General features: G+C 41.9%; 1 protein-coding gene across 1 annotated transcript; it reads right to left on the bottom strand.

Moving 5' to 3' along the window:
- Window positions 1-770: 770 nt before the first annotated feature.
- LOC311428583 (ubiquitin carboxyl-terminal hydrolase 42-like) lies at window positions 771-10,033 on the bottom strand (the record flags this gene model as incomplete). Its single annotated transcript, XM_084539965.1, has 14 exons — window positions 9,942-10,033; window positions 8,104-8,341; window positions 7,150-7,350; window positions 6,447-6,557; window positions 6,185-6,287; window positions 5,913-5,980; window positions 5,686-5,756; window positions 5,072-5,154; window positions 4,044-4,155; window positions 3,526-3,666; window positions 3,231-3,331; window positions 2,626-2,767; window positions 1,664-1,945; window positions 771-863 (listed from the first exon to the last, which is right to left on the bottom strand). The coding sequence occupies exons 2-14, from the start codon at window positions 8,330-8,332 to the stop codon at window positions 771-773; spliced, it is 1,737 nt and encodes a 578-aa protein (XP_084396091.1). The 5' UTR covers window positions 8,333-8,341; window positions 9,942-10,033.
- Between the last annotated feature and the right edge of the window lie 9,925 nt (window positions 10,034-19,958).

The raw sequence follows: 19,958 nt of genomic DNA, 5'->3' as shown, positions 1-19,958 counted from the left end.
CTATCTGCAATAGCTAAGGAAGAAAGATTGTTAGAGCTACATTCAGTGTCAGACTTGAGAGAGGAAGTTTGCCGCAATTTCTCACCAGGCTCACAAGACTCTTTGCCGGACAAAACGGTTTCTTTTGAAATGAGGTCACGTTCTTTTGATCTTCTTGCTTTCTCCTTGTCTCCACGGTCATCACATTGGTACTGGGTGAGGTATTCATCATTCCCAGGAGATTTCGGAGGTTCCGCAACACTGCATAAAATAAAAACCCATTTCTCACTTCTGCTGAAGGACATGAATATTAAGAGTAAAACCTTCCAAAGGCAAACAAACAAACAAAAACCTCCGGACTACAGGAACGCTCGCAAAGATATGCCATTTAGAAACCTCTCCTGTGATTAGGACACCTTCTTCAGCTCCCAGAGAAAGTGCTTTTTCCCCTCTTGCTTCTGAAGCCATTGCACTAAAAAAGCAAACGCATCTGTCTCCTTCCACCTGCTGCTCTGAGAAAAAAGGCATAGGGGCGAGCGGGGAACAGCCAGTGTTTCTCCAGACAGTGGAGAAAAATGGAAAAACATTCTATAAAGGAACACAAGTTCTCCTTGAGGCACCAACCTGCATCAGAGTGATATGCTCAGTGCTGATCATTAGTTCTGTTCGTGACACTGGACACACAGTATGGAATTGTACTAATTTAAATCCTTCCATTAAATACTATTAGTAGACAGATAAAACTGTAACGAACTTCCATAAAGTCTTGTCTTAATCAGACTGTGCTCATTTTACCTCATTTCCTCTGACAAGCTGTTCAGCTGGCTGGCTCTGAAGGACTCCGTGATGACTTCTCGATTGACTGAAGGCATAGCTCCAGGCATCTGCAATTAAAACGCACAAGTCAGCAGACAAAAAAATACTATTTGTAGTAGTACTGAGGACTAGTCTTGTCAGAATGTCTCCATTAAATGGTAAGCAAGACCGCTGTGAGTTGTATGCATTATCTACACTTCAAAGATAACCCCAACTCACCCCCCAAAATCTACTTTAGGAAACTTAGGAATTTTTATCTCAGCTGAGCTTAAGTTGACAAGTTCTAATGTAAGCTCAGGTCTGCAAATTCTAAGGGGATAATACCACAAAGTCTTACGATCACATGTGTGCTGTGTTTTCTCAGTATTTCACCTGAATTAGGAACACAATAAACACTCCCGAATACATCGTAGGTGAGAAATTCTCGATGGAGCAAATCTATGTTTCAAGCGATCCATTTGTTTTAGAAAAGAACATCTCAGAAGGTTTAACAGGTTCAACTCGGCAAGTGGAATCATCAAGTTTCAGTCCGTTTTCTTTAGATTCAGTAACTAACCTAATAGCACCATTTAGTGAATCTGTTTTTGGCAGCTCATGCTGGGATCTTCCTTTGTCAGCATTCTGACAGGAAGAATTGGAATGCTGCAATGTACGGACTACCTTTCCAACCAAAATTCCATTAGAGGACATTGCATTTCAAATTCCTTTGAAATAAGCCCTTTGACTCCTCCTCAGACTTTCCTGAAGATTCTGCACCATAAGGGACTGTGTTATCAGAGCTGAGTTTAGGATTTTCATTCACTGTTGGCTCCACAAAAATTTCATCAGAAACTTTTTTGTTTGTTTGCATTTGCTTCATTTGCATTACCGAATTTGTAATTGTGGATGAAGGAACAGCCTGGTAGAGATCTTCATCCTCCACAGCACTGCTAAGACAGTCAGGCTGTGACACAATCTGACGAGCAGGCAATTTATTGTGAATACTGATGGTGATCTTCTGTTTTCTTGACGTATCAGTCATTGAAGGCCTGGTAATCGCCTGGTTTTGAACACAGGCCATTGGTGGTGCTGAAGATGGCCTTTTTAGGGTGACACCAGTGGTCTTTGTGTCCTCTTTTATGGATCCATTTCCATTTAAACGGCTTGAATTCTGTATTTAAAAAGAAGAAATTGCAAGATGGATTAACGCAAACACTGCATGTAACATTTTGAAACACAAAACTCTCCTACTGAGTGTTTCTACAAATGGTCTTAACACCTAAAAAGAAAAACACACTGCCCTTTAAGGATAAATGCAAGTCCAATAAGCGTATTCAATTCCTGCTTTTGGTTTACTGCAGATTGGTATCAAATTAACATCATCTTTGAAAACCAGCCAAGCAACTTAACATTACCTGCTGCTATTCCCAAATATATTTATTTTCCCCTTTAAACATACCCTGAAAAGCCTGAAGTAATCGTTCTGGTGCTCAGGAATAAGACATTTAGTTTTCCCTGTCTTAGCTAAAGTGACGAGGATAGGAAAAACAAGTCCTCTTTTAAATGATTTGAGGATTAGTACACTCTGCTTAAATAGTCAAAGAGCGTAGCTCTCTGTGCTTTAGAAAGCTGTCTTGGAGGTATAAAGTAATGGAGTCGCATGGCTGCACAATTTAGCAGTAACCACTGTTTGAATGACTCTGGCTGTAGCATGAGGGCTGTGAAGAAAGCTGCAGCGTGGGAAGGAAAACAAAACTAAGATGCCGAAAACCAAACAAAAAACCCCACACCAAACCCCAAACCCACTAGCAGTTTGGTGCCGTTATCTGCCCTCCCGCTTCCCTGAATTACCTTAATCATATGAGGAAGAAGTCGTGGTCCCAGAAATCCAGCCTGCTTACTATTAGCCCCCTGCTGACCAGGAGGGAATGAACAGGGATAAGATGGTGCTGGCAAGTAAAACGCACGTTCTCCAAGTGTCAAATCATAGCGCCTTCAGAAAAGAGCAGTGATCGTAGTTTAGTTTTTCTTTCAGCCTACTCTTGGATTAAATCCCATCCTATCATTTTAGAGGAACAGCTCATACGATATGGAAGCCTTCTCCACAGAAGGCTTCGCCAAGACTACAAACTGAAAAGTAGAGAACAGTCTTCCTACTAAGACTATCACTTGCAGAGCAATAATTCATTCTTACACCACAGATGACCTTCATTTCTCTCCTTCTCTAAATTAGCCAGCTACAGATAACACATAGATAGCAATTTACATGAGTGCTGCAGTTTAAGGCCAAGCAACAAAAGATAATAAACGACACAGAGAATTTCAGGTTAGACAGAACTGAATTAGACAAATAATAATCTTCTCCTGGGATAGCAAGAAAAACACTTGCAAAACAGAAAAATATCAATAACAGGAAAGTAAATCTCTTCTGAACACAATTTAAGATTTGTTATTACCTGATATAAAAAAGTATGTAAGCTTGCTGACCAAGAACTCTTTTAATGTCAGTACGCACTACTTTAGCATCATTCATCTGATACCAAAGTCCATTACCAGCCTGCAAATAAAGACAACGATTTCTTTAGGTGAATTGCACGTTTTCCAATTGAAATCACGGGTAGGAACAAAATACACACATGTCAAATAAAAATATAATGAAATCTTTTTCCCTAGAAACAGTAGCTGCTAGTCATGCTTTAATTGGTTTGCCAGCACAACCTTTACCCTGTTAGAAATGCTGTTGACTTCTACCTTTACATAGCATATATAGTGTCCTGAGTGACAGCTGACACCGTGATGTACCAGCACCGCGTATAAGGCATAGAGCAGTGGTTCTCCCATTGACTGCGACATGTAGGCTCTCAGGTCCAAATACTCCGGATATTTCACCTCCTAAAGAGACATCAAGAAGATAGAAAAATTATCCCAGAGTACTTTGTGGACTAGCCAGAGAAAAACACTTCCAAAAAACACAGACTAGAATTGATTTCTAGAATATATTTCTAGAATATATTTCTTGATTCACTACAAATAAGTCTTCCCATAAACAACGGTTAAGACTAGAAGTTGCAGAGAACTGTTTCCTGATGAATCAGCCTTCTCAGAGGAAAGCATATGCTTCTTGTCAAGCGGGAACTTTATTGATATTAAGAGAAAGAATAAGCCATAGTCGTTAGTCTACAATTATTGTCTGAAAATATTAACAACTTTCAGCCTTGGGGGATGTCCCATTACACAATGATATAGTTGCATTACAGTGGTAAACATACCTTGTTGATCTTTCCACCTGTGAAATCTGCAAATCTTTTCAGTGATATTGTGAGAACCTTGGAAGAACGGTGTATGGTAAATCTCTTGGATGCAGGAACCATCTTTTTACACCTTAAAAACAAGCAGAGATAAGTGTTTGAAGGCATCTTCTTTTAGCCCCCAAAACAAACTCCTTTTAATGTCTCACGCATGCCTATGCTATTTGAATGATATTTACTTGCATAATAGGTTGGTCTTTTTTCTTTTCATAAACCCATGCACTGCGTGTCAGGTTTGTTAATACACAGAAGAAGGTCAATTTTCCCAACAACTCAGAGCATAGCGGGAACAGGAATCTCTCACAAAAGGGTATGACCAGGTTGGATGGCAAGGTACCATTTCTTGGTCTACAAAAGTGGCTATTTGAACTCCAATCCTGGATACATTCTTTCAGCTTTCAAGGGAAATACAAATACTGAAAGCGGAACGAGAGAGCCTTGGTCCCCAGGGCTAGAAATTGCAAATAATCTCCAACATAGGTCCACTATCAACATCAAAAATACAACAGAAGCACATGGTCATTCTACAGGAGGGAGACATTTAACAGTAGGAAGTCTTCATGTACTGAGCTTGTCTGGAAAGACACTGAACCCATCTGCCATCCTTTGAAACAAAATAGTTCAGTTTGACACATTGCCCGCTCCAAGGTAGGACCTACGGTGTAAGCAGTGAAAATTAGCCACTAGCCCAGAGAACAATGGAAACTGGGCAGTTTACATCAAGAAAAGTACTGTCGAGAGCTAATAAAGAGAAAGAACAAAAGTAGCTCTTTTTGAATTCTGATGGCAAAATACAAGCCAGAGAATTGCAAACCCATAGGGAATGCCTATGAACAAGACTTCCCCCCTCCAAAGAAACAAAAATCCAAGTCTTTTATAAACTTCCACAAAACTTGTAAGTAGATCCAAAGTTTAGAGGTAGTCCAACAGAGTCATGCAACATAGAAAACTGACGTCTAGGATTAAGACCTAATTCGTCAAAATCTTACTCGCTACATTTATAGCAATTCTCTCCATCCAGCTCTTCAGGTTTCACAAAGAGTTCCAGAGCTCTGCTAACAGACGAAACCGCCTAGAGCAGCGAGAAAGAAGAGCGCAAAGTCACTGTAATTCAAAATTCCAGAGACATACTAGTAGTTTATAAGAGAATCTTACTAACATACTCAAGCGATCTACTAGGAGCACTGTGAAGAAGGAGGCAGAAAGAACATGCTCAGCATTGACCTCACCTGGAAGGCATTTGACTTTGGAACAAATACTTTTCCAGTAGCCTAGACAGCATCTATAGTGTGCTTTGTCATCAATACTGGGGACAAATTCATCAGTCTAACAATTAGATGCATATTGAGGTAGAACAACAAAGAAGTAGGACAGCATTATAATTTTTGCAGAAAGAGAATTCTTTCCCCTTAAACCCAATGCAAATGTGGAGACTATTTACATGGGTTCCACGGAAGGACAAAGTCCAATCCACTTCCTTAGCACCACCAAGCTCTTACGTTTTAACATTATATGTGGTTTGGTTTTTTAAGTTAAACAAGTTTAATTTAGAAAGTTATGCATGTACTTAAACATCATGAATTATCTTTAGAAAACATCTTACCTTTATATCCAAAGTGATATCAAGAAATGCCTCATACGTATCCGAAACTGCTTTGCAATTCAAGCACTTCACTGGAAACAAAATATAAATGCTTAACATTATGTGAAGGAGACTAACTGTCCAAATTCAAGTTGTTGACAGATACTACTTTAGACAAACTACAGACTGCTTTACTACCGACAAAAGACACAGATCAGTTCTAAGGACAGGAATATTTTTTCAAGTACCTCTCGATCTTAGAAATCCTCCAAATATTTGATGAATGATGGTGGTAGCTTGAGAAGATCTGTCCAATCTGGAAATAAATTATAATCAGACCTCAGAAGATTTAAGGCACAGAGTTAACTCTTCAAAGAGTTTGATGAAAACCAAGGATGATGTAGACTTGCGTTGCTGATAGTAAATAAGGCACTAAAAGGTGCTAGAGATCATTTCTGAGAGTAAATAAAGGACTAGAAGGTGCTAGAGAATGTATGAAAGTGAACTTGTTTATGCTTACTCGGTGCTTCCGTTCAAGCACGCTTCCTGCATAGCATCAACAGTATAGCGCAAGAACTCGTGTGCGTCTTCTTGACTGCCAAAACGGAAATGTTGTCCTATTCCTAAATAAGAAGATGATAGTATTGACCTCATTTAAAAATGAAATCATTCTTGTATTTCTAAAATCTCTCTTCATTGGAGTGTTAAAACCACTTAGACACATCAAATAATTATTTGAAGATTACAAGCTATCGAAAAGAAACACATCTGAAGCCACTTACGACTGAGATTACTGATAACATGCGTAGGCTCGATGGCATCAACAGTGCAACGCAGGGCCTGGTTAATGTGAGTCTCCATCGTGCACATCATGCAAAAATCTTGTTCACGACCTGAAGAGTGAAAGAACAAAGCATCCCAGTCCAGCGAAATATCCATACCTACAAACATCTAAGTACAATTTAAACTATAGATACAATATCCACTCTCCTTGCTACATTCTATTCTCCCAAGATGCCAATGTCCCAACAGTCTTGTAACATTTCATTTCACACAACTTGACAGAAGAAAAATATCCACTAAGCCTGTATTCAAATGCATTTTGTGATGAGAAATCTAAAAGACTACTGCAAAGTCGCAGTTGTAAAGGCTGACAGGAATGTGAACTCCACAGGCTGCAAAATGTATTACTCTCTAAAATTACTACCAAATGCATTACTGTCCAATGCACTTCATTATTCCCATGAAGCAATAAATGATCCTTTAATAAACAAACAAACAAACAAACAAATAACTAAATAAATAAATAAAACATGGTGCATTAATTGCACTCCATATGCTATTCGGAGCCCACTGCTAATACAGTGCTCAAAGCCAGCTGCTACAGGTAAAATCAGGCAAATAAGCTTATCTCACAGAATCACTGCTGTTCTTTCACCTTCAGAGCTATCCAACAGATTCAAAATACTGTTAGAAAGTACTCACATGACTGGCTGTGCTCAAGAGAAAGCATGTAATTGGCAAGTGGGGGTGTGTAGGTCAAACACTGTAGAGTAGCATTAAGAAAACATGTGTTGCCAAGATTGTACAGGCCAACTCCAACACTTTGTGTTTCTCGCCAATCCATACAAATCTTCTCAGGTGGAAAAAGAATGCTCTGTGGCGGAGCAATTCCATCATTAACGACTGCAAGAAAGTTAAATTTAAAAAGAGATCTTGTTTGTTTGTTTCGAAGAAAGGTATTTAAAAAAATACTATTCTGCAGGAGCACCTAGAGGAGCTAGCTACAATCCAAACCAGAAAAACTTATTGCAGACAGCTTTAATACCACCAAATTCAAATTGGCTGGTCAACACAATGTTTTGGGGAAAAAAAAAAAAAAAAAAAAAAAAAAAACAATTTTAGTCAAGCATTTTAATTCTTCTAAGGCAAGGCTAACTGCCATTCTGTTTGTAGCACCTAATGCCAAGTTCCTCTCCATCTATAATCTTTAACCTGATTAACTCAACTACTGTTTTTTTCCTTATTATAACTTAAACCACAAACTTAGACTTGAAATTGTACGGTAAAAACGTAAAAACTAGGAACTAGGAATGACGGTACCCCTACAGATACCAGATTTTTTCCTGAGCAATGTTATCCTTCAAAAAACCTGTGAAAAATGGAAGCTGTGAATAGCAACAATCAAACACTTTTCTCTGCAAAACAGAAAAGACATGGAGGAATCTGTGCATTACAAAAAGCTCCCCGTATTTCTCTGTTGACTGTAAATATATCAAAATTAATTTCTGTAACATCAGTCACTTCAGTTGCCTTAGGGGATTCGCTTTTGAAGTCTTTCTTCACAGTAGTCCCCTTCTCTAGCAGTGCAACAAGTAAGAACTGCATTTTCTACTTTTGCTTTGAAGACAATGGAGGCAGGATAGAACGCACACTTACTTAGATCTCTTGGGGCAAAAGCCTTAGATTTTTCAGATGATCTACAGTAAATAGCACCTCCACGTCCTTGGGCCACAGAGACTTGGCTTGAATCTTCTGCAGGCACTATCCGGCCCCAGTTGGCGGTGCGTGACATCAGTATTTTAGTACTTGGTTTCTTGGATTTGCCAGACCGCCTTGAAGAGGGCTTTTTAGGCTTTGAAGATTTGGGCTTCTTAGCTACGGTCATTGTTCACATCTGCAACAGAGACAGAAGTTCTGGCTGACGTAAGAATATCAAGAAGCATTCCAAGAAGAAAAGAGTAACAGAAGTCCTGTCACTTAATCTCAAAGAAACAGCCTTAAGAACTAAATCGCTGGTATGAATGATTTAAAAAGAATCCCCAAACTAAACACACAAAGTGAAAATTTCCATCTAAACTCTATCAGTATTACTTTTCGCTTCTGCAGAACTAGTGGCTGATGCCATTTCTTTCCCTTCCGTAGGATTTTAATCCATTACAACTCTGGAGTCTTTTTAATATAAAAATGTAGAAGACATTCTCTGAGGGGAATCAGTTATTTATTGATTTCCGGAGTTGCGCAATTATCTGTTAATTAGTACCTATGATCTAATAGATAATTGTTGCAATTATCTATTGCTGGCATTAGTAACGGAACACTATTACTTCACTGCCTGCGTTTTTCTGTTTCGTCTGCACAAAGGTACCCAGAACTCACTGCTACTTTTCTTCTGTCTTTCCAGGGCTCGCCCTCTACCTCACTGTCTACTGCACCAGTCATGAGGGGTTTGTTGTGATTCTAGAATGAGCCTAGCTTTTAAATACACCTTTCATGGGCGTCACTTGGTGATAGCAAGTTAATCTGTGAGGGCTCCTCAGTCTACATCATGCGGTCGCTTTTTCCAGGTGAAAAAGCGGAGCCGTAAGTGGCAGTACACTAAAGCCCTGGCACGTTGAGATCCATGAGGAGAGATGTTTGGCCCTCCTTTTCACTCCTGGGAACCATATACCTCAAAACCCACAGAGGATGGGCTATATCTCAGAGAAATCTTGGGAAAGGAGAGCATGAAGAGCATGTTTGCAAATTTATTTCTCCCTGGTTTCTTCTGCTTCTCCAAGAAAGACGAGTTTGAATATAACTTTGGCAGCAGTACTTCTGGTGTTTTACTCCTACCACATTTAAAACTCCTACGACAAACTGAAAAGTTAGACTAAAAAGCAGCTCTTTCCGTTCTCCTTTCTAAAGTTGCACGCTTTCCTCATGCAAAACAACAGGGGAATGTAAGCTAGAAACGGAAATGCTGAATGTAAAACAAAACAAAACAAACCTCAGCCCTCCAGGACAAAAGCCAATAACTGCTACAAAGTCCTTTTTAAAATGCTGATTAGGTTTCAAGGTGATACCGCTTTAAATAAGCGTAGTTGTGTGTCCATAGGCAGAAGCTGAATAATGACAGGATGAACTTCTATACTTCATGTTTTGTTACTGTCTTACTGTAGCACACAGGGACTTGTTACCTTTAGGGAAACCACTAACCTCATGGAGGGTTTAAAACATAAGCTAGTTTGTTATACCAAAATGACGGAGAGAACAAAGCATAAAGTGCTTTCAGATTTCTAGCACGCCTTGATTGCTATCCATTAAACTTCAGACACGTTAAACAAAACACAGTAAATAAGAAAACTCCTAGTCCCACAGCTGGCAAATTGTGCGCAGAGGTTGTAATTAGAACTTTTTTGCCCTGACGTTTTACATTTAAAATTGATTTTAAATCCATTCTATACACACTTTCCATTCCTGAAAAAACAATACGCAAACCTGACAAATGCATTTACATGAGAAATGAAGTCGTCCTTGTCCGATTGGAAGACTAAGGTGACAGCTCCTGGGCTCAGGGATAAGCTCCGATCTTCACCAGTGACAGCTCCTTTTGTAGGATTGAAAGGGAAAATGTTTCAGCAACACATTGGAAACATACTTAAGGGACAAGAAACAAAATCAAGACTGCAGTGAGAAGGAGAACAGAAAAACAATACTGGGGGGAAAGGAAAGGAAAGGAAAGGAAAGGAAAGGAAAGGAAAGGAAAGGAAAGGAAAGGAAAGGAAAGGAAAGGAAAGGAAAAAAGAAAAAAAGGGAAGGGAAGGGAAGGGAAGGGAAGACCTTGATCTTTATACTGACCAATGAGATAAGCCTTACACATTTTTAAGTTTATTTTTGACAACTGATTGAGGTGTTACCAGGTATTAAGTACGATTCAAGAGCAAATATTAACACTAGAAAGAAGAAATCCGATCCACCACCACTGTTTCAAAATACATCCATTTCTCATTTGGAGATGACGTCTCTCTGGCAAGGTAGTAGAAAAACTGTAAATACCGATAGAGCTTCCTCTCCCGATGTTCCATATACATACCGATGCTGTTCCTACACCTACGCTCTGAGCATAAATTTATGTTGACATGAGTGACAAGAGAGGGTGTTACTCCTCTCTTTGTTTGCCTTGAGAGACACACCTCTTGTCCATTGAAAAGTAAATTCAAGATTCCAGATCACTTAAGACAGTTGCTATCCCCCCATTCAGAGTTCTGCAGCAGCACTCTTCAGATGTGTTTAGCAGTCTCTTTAGAAAATGTTATCACTTAGGACCTGCTTCTCAGTAGGTCCACGTTTGGCCTCCGCTTAGCAGAGAGTCAATCCCAGCTTAAGCTTTCGTACAAGAGCCCCTTCACGAAACGGAGTTGAACCCTGACATAACTGAGTTGAACCTTTAACCTTGAAGCTTCCTTAAAGAAGAAAGCAGCACCCAGGCCAGGAAATAGAAATTAATCGTCACTTTACCCTGAAACGCAGTGGGCTATTCTGTGCTGGCAGGATTGCTGCCGGGCTGGCCAACGAGGCGGCGGGCAGCTCCCCGGGGCCACAGGGCCTGGCACAGGGAGCCGCCGGGGGTCTCCAAGGTCCGGGAACAGCGGCAACAGCGGCAACAGCAGGGACAGAGGGGACAGCAGCGACAGCAGCAGCCACCTCAGCTGGGGCCGTCTCCACAACCGCCACAACGGCCTCGGAACGCCGCCGAACTCGGAGCTCCAGCGTGACGCCTTTTGAACCTGGCCGCGCTGCTCATGGCTAAAACCAGAGCGTTTCCTCCGGCGTGTGTTTACTGTCGGTGCCGGATCGGCCCTCACCCCGAGCTCTCCCTGCCGGGAGGGCTTTGGGGTTGGGGTTTCCCTCCCGCCGCCGCCGCGGGCAGGCCCCGCGCGCAAGGGGTCCGCGCTGGGGAGCAGCATCTCACCCACGGCGAGAGACCGAGGGCACGACATGAAAAAGCCCCGACACGAAAAAGCCACGACATGCGGCCGAGGCGGCGGGGAGACGGCTCTGAGGGAGCTGCCACTTCGCCCCGCCGTCCTCCCCTCCCGGGCCGCCCCGCCGAGCCCCGTGCGCCTCAGGTGCTGCGCTGAGGGGGTGGCTGGCTACTGAGACAGCTGCCCAGGGCACTGCTCATGGCACCGAGCCTGACGGAGGTCAACAAGTGTTGAACAATGCTCTCAGACATCGGGTCTCACTTTGGGGTGGTCCTGTGTGGAGCCACGAGTTGGACTTGGTGATTATTGGGAGTCCTTTCCACCTTGGGATGTTCTCTGATTCTAGGTCAGCAATCCAGTAGCTGATGAGAAGTGTGGAGTCATTCAAAGGGAAGAGAGAGCACAACACTTCTCGTTTGCAGAAGCGGCTATTTGGTAACCAAACCGATGATTCCTTTGCTTCTAGAGCAACTAACAGCAGGGATCCGCTTTACAATGGAGGGAAAAGAGTCGTTGGCATGTCATGTGAAGTAAGCTTCAAATCCCAGAGGATGATTTTGTTGGAACTTTATTCAGCTGAAAACACAGAAGCCTTGCTTCTGCTTGTGTTAGTTACAGCTCCAGTTTACTTTGGTTGGGAGGGAAGGCATTCCAGGCTAATGTGCTGTACCTGTTCCTTCAGCTCATTGTCCATAAACGGAGGAGCAAACGAAATCAGTTTAATCTCCATTAAATGCAGCAGACAAAGCGGAGTAGAGGGCGATCTAGCACTTAATTTTTCCTGTAAGCAGGAAACCCAGAACTCAACAACACTTTTCAAATCTTGTCCTGCAGTAAATGACCAGCTGAGTGAAGCTTGCATTTAGAGGATGTGCTCCTCCAGTAGACGGAAATAGCTTTTCCTCTTCACAAGTGCAACTGAGTGGTGGACTGGCAGCTACGTGGTTAACTAGTTGTGCCAAAGGGGTTGTGTTGAATGCACAGAAAAATATGCAGGTCCCAACAGTAAAGGGTTGTCTGTAGGCATGACACTGAGTACAGATGTTGTCTGCAGGTTCGTGCAGAGTGCACCGCGCCAATAAGCACCCAGAGTCGGAATGCACACAAAGGTCTTTTAATTATATAATTACTTATAGAACTCTGCAGAGTCAGGTACTTGGCCATCTTTCGCAAAGCAAGCACACCTCTGACTCGAATCACCGTCATTTATACACAGGAAACTTGTGAAAACTCTCTCTTTGGCTCCTTTGGATTGGTTATTACAGCTCACCTAACTTATCTCCGTTGAGCTTGTGCATTACAGAGGAATACCGGGGGGGAGGGGGAACAGGAGAGGGGGGACACACACCGAATCCCACATTAGCATAGATTAGCATTTTGACAGGTGTGATTTTTAATGTGCTAATGACCCTTAATGAGAAAAAGGTTACTATAGGTCAGTCTGGAGCTGGTGTTCTCCTTCCTGTTTTTTCCCTTTTAGCCCTTCTCTTCCTTGCTTCTGCTAGCTCAAGGCTACCTGTCTCTCTCCTTCTTTATTTTCTCAGCTAAAAGACTGCACAAGCTACAGGCCTCCCTATTTGCTTCAACATTTCCTTGGTTTTGTTTTTGTTTTTTTCCCAGCTCTGGGACGACACAGGTGTGGTTTGATATTTGCCAGTATAGCTAAAACTCACGCCAGTCTGCTCACGCACAATAAGTAGTAAGATTTAAGGACTGGTTTCATCGGCTTCTTCCATACTAACATCCTTCTTATGTTTTAGATATGCTGGAGTTAAATCAACACTAAGTTACTACTTGTGGAGTAATTGCCTTAAGCGACTAGGCATCATAAGCACACCTCCATCCCAAAAGCTACCCGCCTCCAAGGTGCAACCACCCCTCACTGAGCACGCCCTCGGAATTTCTCAGAGCCTGTACCTTTAAACGCAAGTGAGATCATTTCTACCAAGCACAACCAAGATATGCATGACTAGAGTCACTCAAGCTCCACCTTAAAGATAGAAAATAATATCAATTGCTTTAAGAGAAAGGGGATGTTAGGGAAGATACTATCAGGAAGATTCCTTCTGACATCACTCGACAGGCTGAGCCTCTCACTCCCCCACCCCCACTCCATTGGGACGCCGTGGGGTAAGATCTGAACGCTTGCTTATACCAGGCGTCTCTGTGGAATCTTAGAAATCTCTAGAGTTTTGATGCTTTTTAATGTCTTAATACCTAGGCTGTGTACCTGTGCATTTCATGCATGCTAGCTTGCTTTTGCAGACAGTGAATTTATCACTGACAATCCAAAGAACCTGTGTACCTGTCGCCGTAAGAAATTGCACTTAATTGCATTCTTCCTAGCTGTGAGAGTTCTCCTTGAATGCGACTAGAGCGAGGCCGTACTGCGTTGTTGGTGAATCCGTGACCGTGATAGTTCAGCACCCTGAATCCGACGGGACCCATGACGGTCAATTGGCTACACCCCTTAACGCGACACTACTAGAGGAAGAAGATGACAGGGCTTGCATGCACTGCATTAGGCTTTGCATGTGAAAACACCCCCAAATAATTTCACGTGCATTTAACGTTTTTAAAGGGAAAAAAACAGGAAGGTGTAGACTCTCTGTAAGCTACAGCCCTACATAGTTAAGGCATCAGCATTCATTCCTTTGCTTGATAGCAAAGTATGAACATACAGAAGAGTTAAATATTTTCTTTGCATTCTTAAAGGCGATTTTTCAGACTTGGGCTTCAGTTGTTGGAGTTGAAGAGATCAGTAGACATCCTTACTTTTACGTTAAGACCAAAATCTTTATCTAAGATTGTGTTATCGAACGCAACTAAACTCCCACCCCCACATGGTTTTTTTGTAACTTCGCAATGATCTTGCTGCAGTCCCACTCTGATGGTCTTTCAGTAACATGCAAACTGCCGTGGCAGATTCTGTTACAGTGCTTTTCTATTGACAGTGTGCATAACACTCAAGGTAAAGCCCCTCATTTCGCAGTGGGGACATAAAGTGTTTCTTTGGACCCTGCTGCTTCTGTTAGTACTCACTTTTTCACAAACTTGTTGAACCTGAGCCGTGCCTACTGAGCCAACGAATGCTTTGATGACACAGTATTTTGTCAAAGCAGTTTTGCTTCTTGGAGCTACAGAAGCAGCTCTGGCTACGTGATAGGGAATTGTGCTGCATTGGCAAAACCAGACTTAGCTACAGACTTACAACACTTGCTAACTCGATCTATTTCAAATCTCATTTTAACTTTAAAGGACAATCAGTTTTGTGGCTCCTGTCTTACTAATTTGCCTTGTTTTGCATGGAAGGGAAGCCTGTGAATGTTTTGCTTTATTGCATGCTTCAAAAAAAGGCTGAGGAAGAGACTGGAGGAACCTTTTCTATTCTATGGACTTTCCCCCGACAGTGTGGAATTGCAGGCTACTTGGATGAATGTTCGAATATGAGTAAGGGAGCAGACCTCAGCCAAAGGAGGTGGAATCCTTGCTTAATAGTAAGTATCAGTGTGGGGACATCTTTGCTTAACGGGAGCCATTTAAACTCTTCATAGAAACAAAATAAGCTGGACATCTTATGTTTGGAAAGCAGTATGGTTACACAGCGGCTAACATAATGACTTGAGTCTACTGCTCTGCAACTTCAGGTTTTGTTTTCAAGCAGTGCATACATCAGTTTAAGCTTTGGACAAGGAGATTTGCAATGCAAATAGTGATAAACCAGAATCAGCGGCGCTGACGAGTGTCAAGTCTTATATGCTGAAATAGCACCTTCAAGAAAATCTGTTTATCTAGCCAGGTAACGGTGTCTCCCTGTAAACAGGAAGGAAATGCCAGGAGCAGCCATACCTCTTTGCTGTCAAAATAAAGAGCAAGTCGAGGCCAACATCATGCCATAGTGCAAAGGCTTGCGAAGAAAGATCATTCTAAGAGGTCTGCAAGAAAAGATGACTTACTTTGTCATAAGTTTGTCAAATAGAATGGACGAGTTAGTAGTCGAGTACCGACTGTGTCCGACTCTACAGCTGCGGCGCAGCTCCAAGTCCCTGTTTTCTCCGTGGACTCGTCTCACAGTTTTTGCACCAGCTCTACTCCTCAATGTTCTGGTGACTGAAACGCAGAAACAAAGTCTTTTGAAACAGTGAAGATGGGATTCTCCTTATTTCACCGTTGCTCTTGTAAAATGGAAACAGACAGACAAAAAAGGCACCCTGAAGTGGATTGAGTTTTCTTTACATTTCAGATCAGAAGTTGGTGTCACAACCACTGCATTCCACTTCTTTATCGCTCTGCACGTTTAAACTGTCTACTTAAAACTGGGACCTGTAGGGAAATTTTTAAAGAGACTGAAAGCTAGCCAGACAAAAACAAACGTGCAACTTTTGTTCCATGCGGGAGGGAAATCTACTCCACTTATTTCTGTCTTGGAAAAGTGAGAACAATCAACACCTTTCTCTAAGGTGTTTTCACTCCATTCATGTCAAACTGTATCTAACAGTGCTCAAAACAAACACTAGGACATTGCAAGCCTCTTCCTAAGAGGTGTATGTTTGATTACTCTGTTTATGCATGCAGCACTTCCATTTCCTGCATTAGGATCTAACAGCTCAAGGAGGGAAGAATCGTTTCAAGAGAAACACCCAAACACCACATAACTCAAACTCGTGCTTTTTAGAAAAAAGCCTGCCCATTGTTTGCCATACAGCACCCTTTGGCACAGGTTTGTTGCTTGCACTGTCATTAAAAGAGCCAAGAGGACAAGGGGAAGGGAAGAGCTACACCACTGTGCTGCTAGGATCAAATGAAAGCCATGGAGTGACCAAGTGCCATCCTCTTCAGTAACCAGCGCAAATAGGTATCCCGGGGACTTACAGCCACTTACCTGTGCTATATTCTTTTTTTCGTTCCAATTTTGGCTTTCTCAACTGCCTACATTAAGAAAGAGGACAGGGCAGAGAAGGGAGAAAAGACTTGTTGTATTAGACCCATCAAGGATGGGAAATTTCACCATGTTTACAAGCCAGTGCTCCATGGTATACAAAGAGAAGCCTGTAGGCCTCACGCAGGATCCACATCCCAAGTCTGTTGCGTGCCATATACACGCGGTTCTGTATGTACCCACATTTCCTAGCTTGCTCGTGTTGAATTCTCAAAATTATGAGCAATAGCACCCAAGTGGAAAAGATACATGTCCGGGTTTCAGTTAGGACAGCGTTAGTTCTCCTCCTAGTAGCGGGTAGGTTGCTATGTTTTGGCTTAGAATGTGTGAAAGGATGTTTAGAAGATTGCTGATACCACCCCGATGTTTCAATTGCTGCAGAGCAGTACTTACAACAAGCCAAGGACCTTTCGGTGTCTCACTGTCCTACTGGCGATCAGAATCGGCGCACAGCAACAGCTGCGAGGGGACAGACTCAGGATGGCCGACCCCAACTGGCCAAAGAATTCTATGCCTTATGGCAACACGCTGCACCATGGATAGGGCGGGGCAGCTGGGCTGCTAGGGGTTACGCTGGGCACTGGTCAGCGGGTAGTGAGCAACTGCATTGTACATCACTTGTTTTGTACACATTACTAGTAGCAGTACTATCATCATCATCATCATCATTATTATTTTCCTGTCATAATAAACTGCCTTTATCTCAACTCGCGGGCTTCACTGTCCTGTTTCTCTCCCCCATCCCAGAGAGGGAGGTGGGAGGGTTGCAGAAGGGCTGTGTGGTGTTTAGCTGCCGGCCGGGTTAAACCACAACACCACCTCAAAGGGGTTGGGGAAAAAAACAGTTTTTTTTAGAAAAGCGGAAGACTTTCACTGAGAAGAGGGATGCTAGTTTTAAGGTACTGGTACGCCATCAGCATGCTCATAGGCCTCTGCTGATTTTAGCCGGAGGTTTATCAGGCCACAACTCACTGCACATGCTTTCTCTCTTGCTTTTCAATCTACAAATCGAACAGAGATTGAACATATAGAAATACAGTACCTTGAAAAGCATCTTCTCTTGACATTTCCCCTCAGTATCGCCATACTTTCTTCAAAGCTGGAGACTGAACACCGCAGGATGCTTTTGCTCATTGATCTTCAACGGTGTCCGTTGAAACATTCAATACTGGGAGAAGAATAATCCTAGGGAAAGAAGGAAACAAGAATATATTTATGTGAACCACGTAGATTCAGATAAAGAAATTCTGCCTCACGCAAGTTTAATTGACCCTCCTGACTTGGTAGTGGGGCAACTAATTGCAGGCAGACACTGAAACGCTGCTGTGCTCAAGAAAAACCGGGAGAGAAAAAAAAAAAAAAAAAAAAAAAAAAGCTTTCAAAACTAAAGCTTCCCTTTCCCCACCGTTTTCTTGTGGATAACTTAAGCTTAATATCCTTGGCAAAAAGATATTGCAGCAAAACCTTTCACATAAAATTAGTGTTTCGTGAAAAACAACAACAACAAAAAAACCTTTAAATTCAATTGGAATTTTTTTCAATAAATTCAATTGGAATTTAAATTCAAAACTTTAAATTCAGTTGAATTTAAATTAAAAAAACTAAACTAATTAATTTAAATTAAAAAAAATTAAATTCAATTGACTGTTCAGAGGAACAGTCAAGCTTGACATTATACATCCTAGAATTAAAATCTAGTTTGAGTTTTTCTCCCATCTCCAGACCTTGCTAAAGATGCTTATTAGGAGCTCTGTCAAAAAAAGTGAAAGGCTTGTTATATCAAAGCTTCGAACCCTTCTTACTGCCCTTGACCTTCTTCACATTGCTGCTCCTACAAGGGTGAGCACTATCATTTTTAGTACGGGAGGGAAGCTGTCATATCCTTGAGTGGGGGGTCGTTCTGTTTACAAAATGAAGTTCCAGTAAGAGTACATCAAATGAACCAACTTTCTTCGAACTTTAATTCATCACTATATTGAATGAATGACCTCTGGATTTCTCTCTCCCATTTGGAAGTCAATTTGAAAACAAACTACCTCTGCCATAAAGAGCCAGGCATCAGAGACACCTGTTGCGCCTCAAGAACAGAGAAGGTATGAACGACAAGAGCAGCTGAATAAAATGCAACTTGCCATTAGAAATGGGTGTACTGGCATCTACAGGTGCTGCTGGCATCTCCTCATTTTCATTACTCTCTTCATCTGGTTTCTCGTCTTCAGTAGCAGGGTTCTGCTGTGGTGACTTGGAGTTGTCGCATGGAGCACACGCTGCAGCAGTGCGACCTTGCAAGAAAGAATAGATACCAAAGATCTTCATCGTGCATTTTCAGTTACAAATGCAGAGACAAGTCTTCAAATCCTTAGTGTTAAAGCACGTACCTCTTTTCTCATGAGATTCTTTAATTTGTTCACAAAGTCGTCTAAACTCTGTATCCATTTCGTTCCTCACCATTGAATATGCAATGCCTTCCAAAACATAGGCGCTGTGACGATCTGAAATTTTACACACTTTAACTGAATGTTGTCTACCAACCAATGAAACTGTTTTGATCACAGAAAAAAATTGCTTTCTTCATAGGTTGGTTCCGAAAGGTTCTCTCAGTGAATATTTTCAGCATAACAACATCGAAGTTAATTAAAACAAAAGCACTAGTTCCTTGGGAACACTTATATCACAATTCCATGCCCAAGTAGCAAAATGATAAAATATTTACACTGTGGTAAGAGATGTTCTCTGTGGACGTCCAAAATCATCTAATCCATCCGAAGTCTATTGTCCGCACACAGCACTTATCCATCTATACGTTCGACAGATTTTTTAAACTAGGGCTAAAAAGCACATCCTCACCTGTAGATCTTTGATCCGGGTAGTACTCTAAGGCATTGTTACAGATTAGATCGATGTCCTTCAGCTAGTCTCCGGCAGCGAGGTACTGGCGCGAGTCAATTTGAGTCAGAACTGTTGAAAGATCCATCGGCTCTTTAATCCTTGTGGCATAGTCAGGTACCTGCAGATCAAATACAAGCATTCAGAGGTTTTCTTAACCTTGCACACTGTCTACCAAAATTATTCTGAAGACTTTAAATAAACAACTTCCTAAAAACTCTGAACATTTGCGATGCATCAGAAGATGCTGAAATTAACCAGTTTGCTTCTCAAAAATGGAAGGGCTCTTTCATTTTTCATTAGCGCGGCCACGAGAGGACAACAAGAAGTAGGGAGGTCAGAAGCACATGCATGGTAGAGAAGAAACACTGAGGGTGGGAGATTCATTTCACTTTGCTTCAGAAAATCACAACAGTGAAAGCTGAGCAAGCCATCCGGCATTCTCTTTGTTGTCGACATTGAGGAAAAGGTGCATGAATTGCACCTGTGAAGTACCTATTGCAGGCATCTACTTTAGAATGAGATAACTGGGCCCTGAGGTGCTCATTTCTTCCCTCAGACCAGAAGAGGAGACTAATGACCAGTTCAGATGAGGACATATGTATCTGTCTAGATTTTTCACAGCTCAAGAACCTAGGAGAAAAGGGGAAGAAAAGCCAGTGGAGGCCCACATGAAGACGACTTTGCTGATCCCCAGGTATATTCAAGTTACATCTGTCTTT

Source organism: Aythya ferina (assembly GCF_964211825.1).
Source record: "Aythya ferina genome assembly, contig: HAP1_SCAFFOLD_96, whole genome shotgun sequence".
NCBI classification, from domain to species: Eukaryota; Metazoa; Chordata; class Aves; order Anseriformes; family Anatidae; genus Aythya; species Aythya ferina.
This window is presented reverse-complemented; position numbering and strand designations above follow the sequence as displayed.